General features: G+C 43.2%; 1 protein-coding gene across 5 annotated transcripts in view; it reads left to right on the forward strand.

Moving 5' to 3' along the window:
* Positions 1–13,266, forward strand: part of ATP9B (ATPase phospholipid transporting 9B (putative)) — a 211,259-nt gene that overhangs the window by 29,990 nt on the left and 168,003 nt on the right. For all 5 annotated transcript variants that reach the window (XM_038771100.1, XM_038771101.1, XM_038771103.1 and 2 more), the window contains exons 3-5: positions 4,535–4,685; positions 8,852–8,965; positions 13,096–13,204. In XM_038771100.1, the coding sequence (XP_038627028.1) occupies positions 4,535–4,685; positions 8,852–8,965; positions 13,096–13,204 (374 nt within the window). The remainder of the gene's footprint in view (positions 1–4,534; positions 4,686–8,851; positions 8,966–13,095; positions 13,205–13,266) is intronic.

The following is a 13,266-nucleotide window of genomic DNA, read 5'->3' on the forward strand; positions in this document are numbered from 1 at the left end:
GGGCTCACAGTCTTAATCCCCATTTTACAGAGGAGGACCTGAGGCACAGAGAAGTTAAGTGACTTGCCCAAAGTCTCACAGCTGACACGTGACGGAGCCAGAATTGGAACCTGTGACCTCTGACTCCCAACCCTTGCTCTTTCTACCAAGTCACGCTGCTTCTGTAGGCCTCTTGGTGGAGATGTGATTTTAGTAGGGCTTTGAAGGTGGAGACTTTTAGACTGTGAGCCCACTGTTGGGTAGGGACTGTCTCTATATGTTGCCAACTTGTACTTCCCAAGCGCTTAGTACAGTGCTCTGCACACAGTAAGCGCTCAATAAATACGATTGATTGATTGATTGATTGGAGAGAATGTTGGTCTGTCAGATGTGAAGGGTGAGGGTGGTCCAGGCCAGTGGAAGGATGTGGGCAAGAGGACAACAGGCACGTAAGATCAAGGTACAGTAAGTAGGCTGGCAATTAGAGGAACAAAGGGAGCGAGCTGGCTGGTAGTAGGAAATTAGCTAGGTAAGGTAGGAAGGAGGGGGAGAGCTGTTTGAGTGCTTTAAAGCTGACAGAAAAGAGTTTCTGTTCAAATCAGAGATAGATGGACAAACCCCTAAGCTCATTTTCCCCATGAACTTGAGAAATCATAACGCACGCATATTAATACTCTGGGGTTCTTTAGGCGGGGCTGATGACTTTCTCATGAGATTTACATTCCACTTGTTATCAAAAACCACTTTGTCCCTCAGAAAATGGTGCCGTTAAATGGTATTTCCACATGAAGTGAAGGGGATATCAGTTGCTGGGGTTAATCTGGATTTCTAAAATGGCCGGTCCACTTTCAATTAATCTGCGACCCACTTGTCATTCAGAAGCATGGGAAAATGCCAATCTTTTAAGAACGACGTGATTACTGTGTTACTTTTGGCCTTGCTACTAAAACTACCTGTCGAATACAATAATTACAGTACCTTCAGTGTTGGAGGGAGGAAAGGGGATTTTTCTTTCTTTCCGTATTTTATTTGTTTTTTTTTTTTTGCCATTTTGGCTGCCCTCAAACCCTCTCAGGAATGACTGTCCGTTGCCCATAACGTGAAGCTTTTGCCTGATTGCTTGAAGTGAAGTTCAGCAAAAAGCACAGATAGTTTAGCATATGAGATGAAAGGAAAGAAAAGAACAACTTGTGGCATTAGATTGCAAAGTTAGGTGAGATTTGAATTTGGCGCTTGACCCAATGCGAGGTTTAAATTTGGCACTTGACCAGATGAAAGACAATTTTTTCATGAAGATATAAGAGTCATAACAGTGGTGATTCATTCCTGTTTTGGAAAATATTTAGTGTTCTCAGACTTTTGTTTTTTTGGGGGGAGTGGTCAAAATACCTTTGGATCAATTCATTTGACTGCAGTTAGAGGTTTTCATTTTTTACTTAATGATTAAATCATTAATTTAATTATTTAAATCTGAAGCATTCCCAGTGGATTTTTGCTCCCCTGGTTGCATTTGAAGGGAAATGAGTGTTCTTCAGTGAAGGTTGCTTCATATCATCCTTGCTTCCTGTGTGTTTTTTTTAAAAAAATGGTATTTGTTAAATGCTTACTGTGTGCCAGTCACTGTCCTAAGCCCTAGGGTAGATTCAAGCTATTCAGTTTGGACACAGTCCCTGTCCCACATGGGGCTCACAGTCTTAATCCCCGTTTTACAGATGAGATAACTGAGACCCAGGATCGCACAGCAGACAAGTGGCGGAGCAGGAGTGAGATTCCAGGTCCTTCTGACTCCTAGTTTGGTCACTTTGAAAGGTTACAATAGGCCAGAGTGATGGACAGAGGGGCTTTGGGGAGTGCCAAGAGGAGGCTTAGGCCTCTGCTAGTGTGCCAGAAGTCCAGAGTGAAGCAGGGCCTTTCCAGTTTGGGACCACTGAACCTGCCCTTGCTAGTGCCGATGACTTTCCAGTTTGTGGCAGAATTTCCAGTTCCATCACAATGACTAACCTCCTACGTTGTCAAAGATTGCCCCCTGGGCACTGCCTTTTGGGGACCAGTGTCACCCCCAGCATCTCTCCTACAATCAAAGAGCACCATACACTTTCACCCCTTCCCCTGCCTGAACCCCCTACATGGGGCTGAGGGTCAGCGGGGAAGGTCCTCTTCTCCTGGGTTACTGGAGGCAAAATTACACAACGGCCGGGCGTAAGAATAATAATAATAATAATAATGACATTTATTAAGCACTTACTATGTGCAAAGCACTGTTCTAAGTGCTGGGGAAGTTACAAGGTGATCAGGTTGTCCCACAGGGGGCTCACAATCTTACTCCCCATTTTACAGATGAGGGAACTGGGGCACAGAGAAGTTAAGTGACTTGCCCAAAGTCACACAGCTGACAGTTGGCGGAGCCGGGATTCAAACCCATGACCTCTGACTCCAGAGCCCGGGCTCTTTTCCACTGAGCCACGCTGCTTCTCCAGCTCTGCTCAATCACTCAGCTGCCCTGGGAGAGTCTGTGGGGTGATGAACACTGGTTGGAGGAATGCGGGTGGAGGAGGGTGTTATATTTGTGTGTGTGTGTGTGTGTCTGTGCTGGGTGAAGGCACACACATGAATGTATACTGAAAGACTTCAGGGAGAAGATAGAGGCACAAATCAGGAGAAAAGAAAAAGAGGAAAGACGGGATTTTTCAAGTTATATCAAAAGTGTTTCAAAATTCCCACATAAAATAGTAATAATTGAGTTTCCACTAGGCCATGCTGTTTTCTACTTCTTCCCCCCAAAATGGAACCTGAGAAAGAACTAAATTTCCCAATGAAATCCTGTTTTTAAACTAGCTCTATTACCGAAATCTGACACGGGAAACATGTCACTGTATCCTCTCCATTGCTCAGCACTGTTGCTGGGGAGGGGTGAAGCCCATCTACGTTTAAAATAATGAAAAGGCTTCCTTTAACAACAGGAAGTTCACATACCATCCCACCGCAGCCAGGTGAAATTGTGTTGTACCTAAAGGTCACTGGATAAATTATGCCTAAGTTCATGAGAAGCAGTGTGACCTAGTAGAAAGAGTAGGGTCCTGGGAGTCGGAGGACCTGTGTTCTAATCTTAGCTCCACCATTTGCCTGCTGTGAGACCTTGGGCAAGTCACTCAACTTCTCTGTATCTGTTACCTGTAAAATGGGACTGAATCCTCCTCCCTGCTCCTAAGATTGGAAACACCATGTGGGGCAGGGACCGTGTTCAACCTGATTATCTTGTATCTACCTCAGTGCTTGGCTCATAGTAAGTGCTTAACAAATACCATGACGATGATTATAATAATTATTATACTAAATATATGTGACAGTGCTTTCAAAAAACAATTCAGAGGGAGATATTTTGCACTCTTTCAACCAAAAATTTTCTTGAGGACAATAATCCTTGCCAGTCATTGACAATGAGGTGTTTTTTTAAAAAAATTAGTTTGCTTTTTAAATCGTTACATGTATTTGATTGTTCTGTGTATTTTCATGGTTCACTGAATTCACTACAAGGAGCCAAAGTATATACTTTTTATAAATCCTGCTTTCTCATGCTACTCCTTTATGTCCAACAGAACATTACACCAAGAGGAGACAGTCTCATATTGAGAATTATCTGCTGATCTTTGCAAGACTTTCTGATGTTACCTCATCTGTAAAATAGGGATTAAGACTGTGAGCCCCATGTGGGACACTGACTGGATCCAATCTGATTAGCCAGTATTTAGCCCAGTGCTTAGAACGGTGCCTGGCACAACATAAGCTCTTAACAAATACTATAAAAAATATGCAGCTTTGGTATAGTCTGTAGTATTTTGTCACTGATGGAACAGGAAGGAGGGAAGGTGATCTAACCTGAACACCTAGCCAGGAAGACTGTGTCTTTAGCTTTAGCTTGTAGATTTTAGTAGCTCCGAGCACATCTAAAGTCAAAGCACCAGCTAAGCCTGTCTATCCCGGGGCTCCCTGCCCTCTCTCTTCCTCCTTGCCAAATAGGGCGCTCCCCAATTTAGTCAGAATACTTAAAGTGTTGGTGCAGCTAGAAAGAGAAGTGATTTTTCTTTTTCCCTAATAGGTGGGGAAAATGAGACCCTCCTAGAGGAGAGGGCCGAGTGAGCTGGATGAGCTGGAATCTGTCGACCCTTTATTACTCTGTGGTGTATTGAGACTTTCCAATAATCTATGGCCCTTTCTCCCTTTCCCACCCCCAATACATAAAACATTGAATGTTACCGTTTATTAATGGTTGGAATTTGTCAATAAGAGAGCATTGCGGGGAAGATCATTTCCCTGAGGTTTCTGAAGCCATTACGGAGATCTAAAAATGTAAATATCGTCTAGTATTTTGATGGCAGATAGAAATTTATATAGTGTTTTAACATGCAAGGCTTAACGTTAGACGGTCATCCGCACCCTCACTAAATCCAGAAACAATCAATATTGGTTCTCTGTGTAGTATTGCCTTTTGTACAGGTAAATGCATAATATTGCCTGCTTCACAAATACTCAAAATAATCATCTTTGTTCTATTCAGTTGCTGTGACTGGCTCATAAATATTTGCCGAAGAAAGAAAGAACTGAAAGCCCGTACCGTCTGGCTCGGATGTCCTGAAAAATGCGAAGAAAAATACCCTAGAAATGCTATAAAAAATCAAAAGTACAATGTATTTACCTTTATACCCGGGGTAAGACTATCCATGATTTCTTGGAGGTGGGTGAACAGAAGGGGTCTGGGAATTTGCTGTCCTTAAAGAGTGCCCAGGGGTTTTGTGACTTCAGAGTCAAGCCAGTGGGCAGTGGTGGTTTCTACTCTTGACTAGTTGATTTCATACCAAACTCTCTTTTGTAAGTCTCTTGGTTTCCCAAAATGTGTTAGATTCTGAAGGTTTCAGGGGTAGAGCTTCCCAAGCCCTTGGCTGCACCGGGGACAAAAACTCCCTAAACCACTTGCAGCTCTTGGGGGTAGAGCTCCCTGACCCCCCTTTCATGGTTTAGCAGCAGGTATGTCATGTTCTTGGACTTCTGTTTGCAATGCAGTGTAGGTCTGGGCGGTTGGAGACGCCAACAGCCTGATGTGAAGGCTAACTGTAGTAAAAAGCCAAGTCTAAATTCCCTACCATGGAAATTATTCGGTAAAGAATTACAGTGATACCAGGCACAAGAAAACTGCCTGAAATTCCATTTCACAGAAGGCTGACTCCTCTCAAGCACGTTTGGGGCAGGTGCGTGCTTGCAATCCCTGGATGGAGGTTATACACGGTTTGGTGGATTGGTTCCGTCCCCTTTTCCAATCCCGTGTGCTTCTGGTTTTTTGCACTATGATTTTGGAGGCAGTACTAATTTTTTGAGGAAAATGTTACATTTTTATTGGACTGTTTCTATGCAGCTTTCATCTTCTCTGTTTATTCTATGCAGAAATTATAGGAACTTCAAAAATGTGGACAATGCTTGAGTTTTCCCATCATTTTTATGGGTTATTTTTTTTATCCCCCCTCCCGAACTCATCCCGGGACAAAATAAAGTAATAATAATAATGGCATTTATTAAGTGCTTACTATGTGCAAAGCACTAAGATTCATTATCTCTGTCTAGAAGAACAGGCATCGTCTGGTGCTGGAGTTTATTTTTCCTCACCACAGGTTTTTGTTTGAGCCGCTGTCCTGTTCGGCCAGCCTCAATTCCGAGCTGCTTTGTCCTTTACGTTTTAATTTAAATAATCACACTGACTTTATATTGAGCATTGATTTTTTTTTTCCCCATCCGTCCAATAGCCGGCAAATGCTTGATATCTAATATGCTTCTTTATTAAAACACACAAAAACTAATGGCTCCATAATTAAAAGACTGATCTTTTGTCAGGGCAATAAAATGTCAACTGTCTTTCAGGCAGATAAATATTCTCATCTTTATTGAACCAGGCCACTGTTTCCTCCCTCGGTTTAAATTATTAAATACGCACAGATTGGTTAAGCATTGTACATTTTCCTAAAGGTCACAAAGTTCATTAAGTATACAGTAAAGCATCGATTGCTGTGGTTAAGCCTCTTCGGAGCAGATTACAGCTACTCGCTTAGTCGGGCCTGGTGGCACCGCAAACCTGTTGATGTGTGAACGGAAGGCCGGTCGCCCTGCCTGCCAGCCGGATCTCCTCCTGGAGAATTCACTCTCCGATCCATCCTTCACCCCCGAAACGAACCGAAGTATTTTTCAAATGCCTGGTAATTGCACAGTAGGCATTCGATTCCATTTTTAGTGTGAATGGCAATTTTTTGAATTGCTAATAGATATAATTTATGCTAACTGGGATTGTAGAGGAATCAGTGGGGGGAGAACGAGCACTTCCCATCCTGCTGAGATTCATTTATAAAATCATTCCAAACATTTTAGACAGAAATTGAACATGGTTTATTATGAATATAAACATCATCAATGCAGCACAGTAATTTCAGTCAAACACACTACTGTATAATAATGTAAATAACTTTCCTCGGGAAGGCTGATATTAGCAGAACGCACAAGCCAGCAATAAGTATTTAACCTTTTGCGTTGAAATTTCCACACCTTATCATTTCTCAGAGGAAGCAGCATTCCACCTCCAAGTTGGGCTCCAGTCTTGAGATTAGCTGTAATTGCAGAGGGCTCTATTAGAATTCTATTTACGGACGATATATGAGTCCCGCTCATTTTTAGCTTCAGTTGGAACCTCATGGTTTTCCAGGAGTTTAGTAAATAAAATTTCAGTGGCCTTCTAGGCTATTTTAAGTTTTCTGAGAGTTCAGACTTTACTGTGATGCAAATTTGTTTCCAGATGTGTGGTGGTACAACTAGGAAGTAGCAGCATGGACTAGTGACGGAGCACAGGCCTGAGAGCCAGAAGAACCTGGGTCCTAATCCTTACCCTGCTACTTGTCTGCGGCCTTGGGCAAGTCATTTAACTTCCCTGTGCCTCAGTTGCCTCATCTATAAAATGGGAATTAAGACTGTGAACTGCATGTGGGTCCCAGATGGTGTTCATCTACTCCAGCATTTAGTACAGAGCCTGGCATAACAGATACCATAAAAAAATCCAAAACAGACAAACAAAAATAATAATAATGATGGTATTTCTTAACCTTAAACATAAAGTTTTATATAAAGGTATGTTGTAGGTGTTTTGTGGTTTAAATTCTTCTCATTGGTATCCTTTAAGATGCCTTTCATTTTTTACTTGGATTAATAATAATAATAATAATAATAATAATAATAATGGTATTTGTTAAGCACTACCATGTGCCAAGCACTGTTCTGAGCGCTGGGGTAGATACAAGGTTATCAGGTTGTCCCATGTGGGGCTCACATTTTACAGATGAGTCAACTGAGGCACAGAGAAGTTAAATGACTTGCCCAAAGTCACACAGCTGACAAGTGGCTTTTAGACTGTGAGCCCACTGTTGGGTAGGGACTGTCTCTATGTGTTGCCAACTTGTACTTCCCAAGCGCTTAGTACAGTGCTCTGCACACAGTAAGCGCTCAATAAATACGATTGATGATGATGAAGTTGCAGAGCCGGGATTAGAACCCACAACCTCTGACTCCCAAGCCCATGCCCTTTCCACTAGGCCACGCTGCTTCCCTTATCTAATTATTATGTACTTGCAGTACTTATTCCTCTTTCTGAGATGAAATCATTCATGTTGTTACAACCATGGTTTGAAGAGTAGTGATAGAATTCAGAATTCAGTGGCAGCCTGGAAGAGAAATCTAAGGTTTCCATCCTTCCCATATGGCCCTGTTCTGACTGTACAATCAGTTCATCAGTACTCTTTATTGAGCACCTGTTTGTGTGCAAAGCATTGTGCTAACCTCTTGGGAGAATTGCATAGAGCTAGTAGATGTGAGCCCTATCTTCAAGGAGCTTATAGTCCAGAGGGAGAGAAGGCCACAGAGCTAAGATAAGAAGATAAGAATAGATAAGAAGAAAGATAAGATAGATAGGTAGATATACAGATATATAGATAAGAAGAAAGAGGAAAAGAGAGTAGGTAACCGAGGCATGGTGACACCCATCAAAAGGGGGTCGGGATTTGGAAGGGTGTCCTTGGAGAAGCAGAGACCTGGGAGCTGGATGCAGGTGATGTGCTGAGGGGAAGAGGGAGGAGCAGAAAAGCCATTCAGACATGCCCATTCCCTGCTCAATCAATCAAATCAATCTGGTGTTTGATTCCTGGGAGCAGAGCACTGCACTAAGTGCTTGGGAGAGTATACTGTGACATCAAGTGATGCTATTAGCTTTCAGCAAAGGTTTGGGAAGCAGGACAGGAGCCCTGTTTTTTCCTTCTCCCCTTGGCCCAGTTCCTGCTCCCTCAGAGACTTGGTGATGCCTCCCACCTTCAGTGGGATTGTGGCGTCTCCTCTCAGCCGTCACCCACTATAGGCTGCCTTCGTCTCCCCCCATCAGTTCGAATTCTTGCATTCCTCCTGCTGAACCAGGTGAAACGAGATGTTTCAACTCCTAGGAAAAGCCTTGGGGTTGAAGGGCTTCGTGGGCGGTGCAAAAAGTTGATCACAAAAGAAAAGCAAGAATTCCTTTTCACGTCAAGATTCCCACCGTGGGCTCCCTAACGCTCTTGAAGCCCACCAGAGTATTTGCATTTTCGAACAGTCTAGAGTAAATTTGAGCTGATGCAACTAGGAAAAGCTCATTAACAAATGAGCAAACAACATTTGCATGGGAACATACACACACTGTGATGTTGTTCGAGTTGGAGCCTGGACACTGATTTCTTTAAACGATCAGTCATAAAAGCCATTTTGAGTTGTTGTAACCTGACGCTTTTCATTTATTTTCTCTCTGTTTTTGTCTACTTTTCAGGTTTTGTATGAACAATTCAAGTTTTTCTTGAATCTCTATTTCCTGGTTGTATCCTGTTCCCAGTTTGTGCCGGCACTGAAAATTGGCTATCTCTACACCTACTGGGCTCCTCTGGTAAAAAAAAAAAAAAAAAAAAAAAAAAAAAATTAATAATAATAATAAAAAATCCTTTCAACTTGTGTCAACTGTATAGCCATACTTTGCTCATTTCCACATTGCATGTTTTCTTAAATTGAGCAGTGTTTCTCCTTATGATTTGACCAAGTGCTGCTATAATAATAATAATAATAATTGTAATATTACTAATATCATAAACAATAGTAATAAGTGTATCTGTTAAGCATTTACTATGTGACAAGCATTGGGGTAGACTACATATCTATGAATTATATAATGTAAGTTATTTATATTAATACCCGTCACCCCTTGTAGACTGTAAGTTCACTGTGAGAGGGGAATGTGTCTGCCAACTCTCCCAAGCGTTTAATGCAGTGCTCTGCATGTAATAAATGCTCAATAAGTGCCGTTGGTGATGATGATGATACAGGATAGGCAAGACGTGATCTCACTGTCTTATAGGTATATAGAGACCAGGTATTTGGCCCGTATTTGTCTGAGGCAGAAAAGTTAAGTTACTTGCCCAAGCAAGTGGCAGAGCTTGGATTAGAACCCAGACTTCTGACTCCCCATCCTTTGCTGAGCACCGACTTGAGCGCTTGGAAGAGTACAGTACAACAGAGTTGGTAGACCTGTCCCCTGCCTACCAGGAAGTTTGTAGTCTAGAGGGAGAGACAGGCATTAATTTAAAAAAAAAACCAATTTATAGGTTTGTATCCTGTGCCAAAAGCACCTGCCAAGCAGGAAGTTAACTGAGGTAAATGCCGAGGGGCAGCCAGATGACTTTGCAGGACGCTGACAGAGCGAACCACAGGGCCTCGCTTGGATTTTTTTAAGTTGGATTATCATTGGCTTTAAAGATTACAAGACATTTTCTCAACCCATCTTTATAGTAGGCTTAGGAGAGAAGCTTCATACTTGAACTTTTTGCTCATTTATTGAAGCAAGAAAGTCAGATGGTTTGCTATCTTAATTACCACCAAATGTTGGTTATTTAGGGGCTAGTTTTTCAGTTTGTGGATTATGCATTCATTCTCTCATGCAGTAGTATTTATTAAGTGACTTCTGAGTGCAGAGCACTATACTAGGCACTTGGGAGAGTACAATAAAAATAAAAAACATAGCCTCTGCCTTTGAGGAGCTTAAATCTGACAGTGGGGGGACGACAGCAGGCATAAATTGCGTACATACAGAGGAAACAGGAGGATTCAATTGATAAGGGTAAGAGCAAAGAAGATTAAATAAATGGAGTATGTAAATCACTCCATACCTAAGTGCTGAAGGTGGCCGTCAGGATGACATGACCAAGGGCCTTAGCTGAGAAGGCCATCTAGAGAGGGGCTTTGAAGATGAGGGCTGTGGTCGGGCAGATTTGAAAAGGGCAGGTTGGCCTTCGTAGGGGGAATAATGGTGTGGGCAACGGATCAGAGAAAGGAGAATGGACAGTGAGGCATTACTGTAAGAAGATGAGCTTAGGGGGAGGAAGAGGCAGAGGGAGAGGGGTAGGCGATGGTGGTGGTGGTGGGTGAAGAGAGCCAAGACCCCTTTTCTAAGGTTTTTATCTTCTCCTCCTTTCTGATGCCACCAGCCTGCTCCGGAATTCCTCTGTCCGATGATAAGGTGAAACACAAAGAGTAATTTTGCTCAAGTGCAACTCTGTTCAGCAGTTTTGCGGTGGAAAGGTGGAGGTCCGAAACAAAACACTGACATCATATGGCCCTGACGTTTCAGTGCCGCATGCTCTTCTCATCCCCTGGTAGTAGGCAGATGGAGTTTGAATGAGACCATTCCTCCAAGTTGATCTGAGAATCAGGAGAAGAGACGCATGAGAAAGCAGAGCATTCCTGCTGCTGTGTAGCCTTCCCTTCGGTCTGGGGGAGAAAAACATCTTGGACTGCAGCTGCCTTGGTGTCTCTTTGCTCCGCTCCACCTTGGCTGAGGGGCAGGGGTATATATGAAGGAGATTTTGTGGGAAGTCGAGCAGCAGCAGCCAGGATGGACCGTCCTCATGCCTGGCGCTGGGGGGATCACATTCATTCATTCATTCGTTGGTATTTATTGAGCGCTTACTGTGTGCAGAGCACTGTACTAAGCTCTTGGGAAGTACAATTCAGAAACAAAGAGAGATAACCCCTGCCCACAGCGGGTTCACAGTCCAGAAGTGGGGGAGACAAGAGGGCAAAACGAGCCAACAGGCATTCATTCATTCAGTGGTATTTAGCGAGTGCTTATTGTGCGCAGAGCACTGTGCTGAGCGCTGGGGAAGGACCATTCAGCAACAAAGAGAGCCATCCCTGCCCACAGCGGGCTCACAGTCCAGAAAGGGAGGGACAAGAGAGCAGAACGAGCCAACAGGCATTCATTCATTCAGTGGTATTTATTGAGCGCTTACAATGCGCAGAGCACTGTGCTAAGTGCCGGGGAAGTCCAAACAACTGGCCATCAATATGGGGCCCGGGGGTGGTGGGGGTTAACAACGGGCTCACAGCCCAGAAGGGGGGAGACGAGGGCAAAACGAGCCAACAGGCATTCATTCATTCAGTGGTATTTAGTGAGCGCTTACTGTCCGCAGAGCACTGTGCTAAGCGCTGGGGAAGGACCATTCAGCAACAAAGAGAGCCAATCCCTGCCCGCAGCGGGCTCACAGTCCAGAAGGGGGGGAGACAAGAGGGCAAAACGAGCCAACAGAGAATCCTTCCTCTGTCCCCTCCCTCTCCCCGCTTGGTCTGGATGAAAGTCCCCTGGTTGACTGAGAATCGTTTCTTCCCTCCCTGAACCCGAGGAGAATCCACCTCAAAAGTTCTCTGTATTCCAGTGGTCAGTGCCATGGAGGATAAACGAATCGAGACAGTAGCCATCAGGGTGCATTTAAACGCATGGTAGGTCAGGTTTCGAACCGACATTTTTGTGCCTCCACCCAATGATTGCGGAGAAAGATTTAGCGTGCTAAAGCAGTGCATTTTCAAATGCAGTTCTGAATTGCCTCAACGAGAAATTTTCCTTGGCGTGTGCCGACCGATAAGTCTGAAGTGTAACGCTCAGATCTAGGGCACTTTTATTGTGAGTATTCAGAAAGGCCCTTTGCAGGTTTGAGGCCCTATGTGTGTTTCAGGGACCATCCTTGGAGTCTTGGGCCAGAATAGTGCCACTCCTGGATTGCGCCCAACTCAGGTGGGGACTGTCATCGACCCAGTTTAGTGGCCAGTGGGTGTGGAGACGGCTGAATTTGGGCATCTCTTCCCGATGGTTGAAGAGTTGGACCTTCCAGCAAAATTCTTAGAAAAAAAAGTGAAACCATAAGTAACCGGTTCAATTTTTTCACCTTCTAAAATGTGAAGGTAAGGAGACCTGGGTCTGAGCCCCAATTCCACCCCTGGCCTGCCCTGGGACCTGGGGCAAATTACTTAATCTCCCCGGGCCTCAGTTTCCCCATGTTTAAAATGGGGATTTTAGATTGTGAGCCCCTTTTAGGAAAGGGACTTTTATTCAGTCTGATAACTTTATATCTACCCCAGTGTTTAGCATGTAAGAAGTGCTTAATAAATGCCACAATTATTATTATTATTATTATATCCACACCTACCCTTCAGTTTCTGTTGAATAATACTGAATTGTTTTAGTAAATTCATGAGGTTTAGGTCTCCAGATATGTGAAATTGTTGTTTATGCCTGAGGAAATCTTTTGTTATGACAGAAATGCTTAAGTACATAAATTAATTATAAGATTTTTTTTTACCGGGCATAATTAATTTGGTTGGATGCCGGCATAGCATAAATACAATCCATGAGTTTATTGAAGATTGTTCATTTCTTTTTCTTTTGATTACTAATTATTTCCAGACGTTTAGCCTCAAGTGCATATATCACGAGAAGCGTTTTTTACTTCCCTTGACACGCTAAGAATTGAAAACAACACTGTTTAGTAGCTTGATTTTGGGACTCAGCCTTTCTACCTTCCTGTTCGATACATTTATTTACACAATAGCCAAAGTCAAAGGAAGTTGTGAGAAATCATCTAAGTAGATTAAAGTAGAGAAAGAAATGTATTTCTCCGTATTCCTTATTGCTGTAAAAGAAAAAGTTCCACTTTGGCAAACATCTTATATGTGTCGTTTTGTTTCTAATAGGGATTTGTCTTGGCTGTCACTATGGTGCGGGAAGCAGCTGATGAGTTTCGGCGTTTCCAGCGAGACAAGGAAATGAATTCCCAGTTATATAGCAAGCTCACAATACGAGGTTGGCAAAGACGTTTTTAATCATTCATAGAGCTCATCCGGTTTAATCAACATTAAGCAGCC

This window comes from Tachyglossus aculeatus, chromosome X2 (assembly GCF_015852505.1).
Source record: "Tachyglossus aculeatus isolate mTacAcu1 chromosome X2, mTacAcu1.pri, whole genome shotgun sequence".
Taxonomy (NCBI): Eukaryota; Metazoa; Chordata; class Mammalia; order Monotremata; family Tachyglossidae; genus Tachyglossus; species Tachyglossus aculeatus.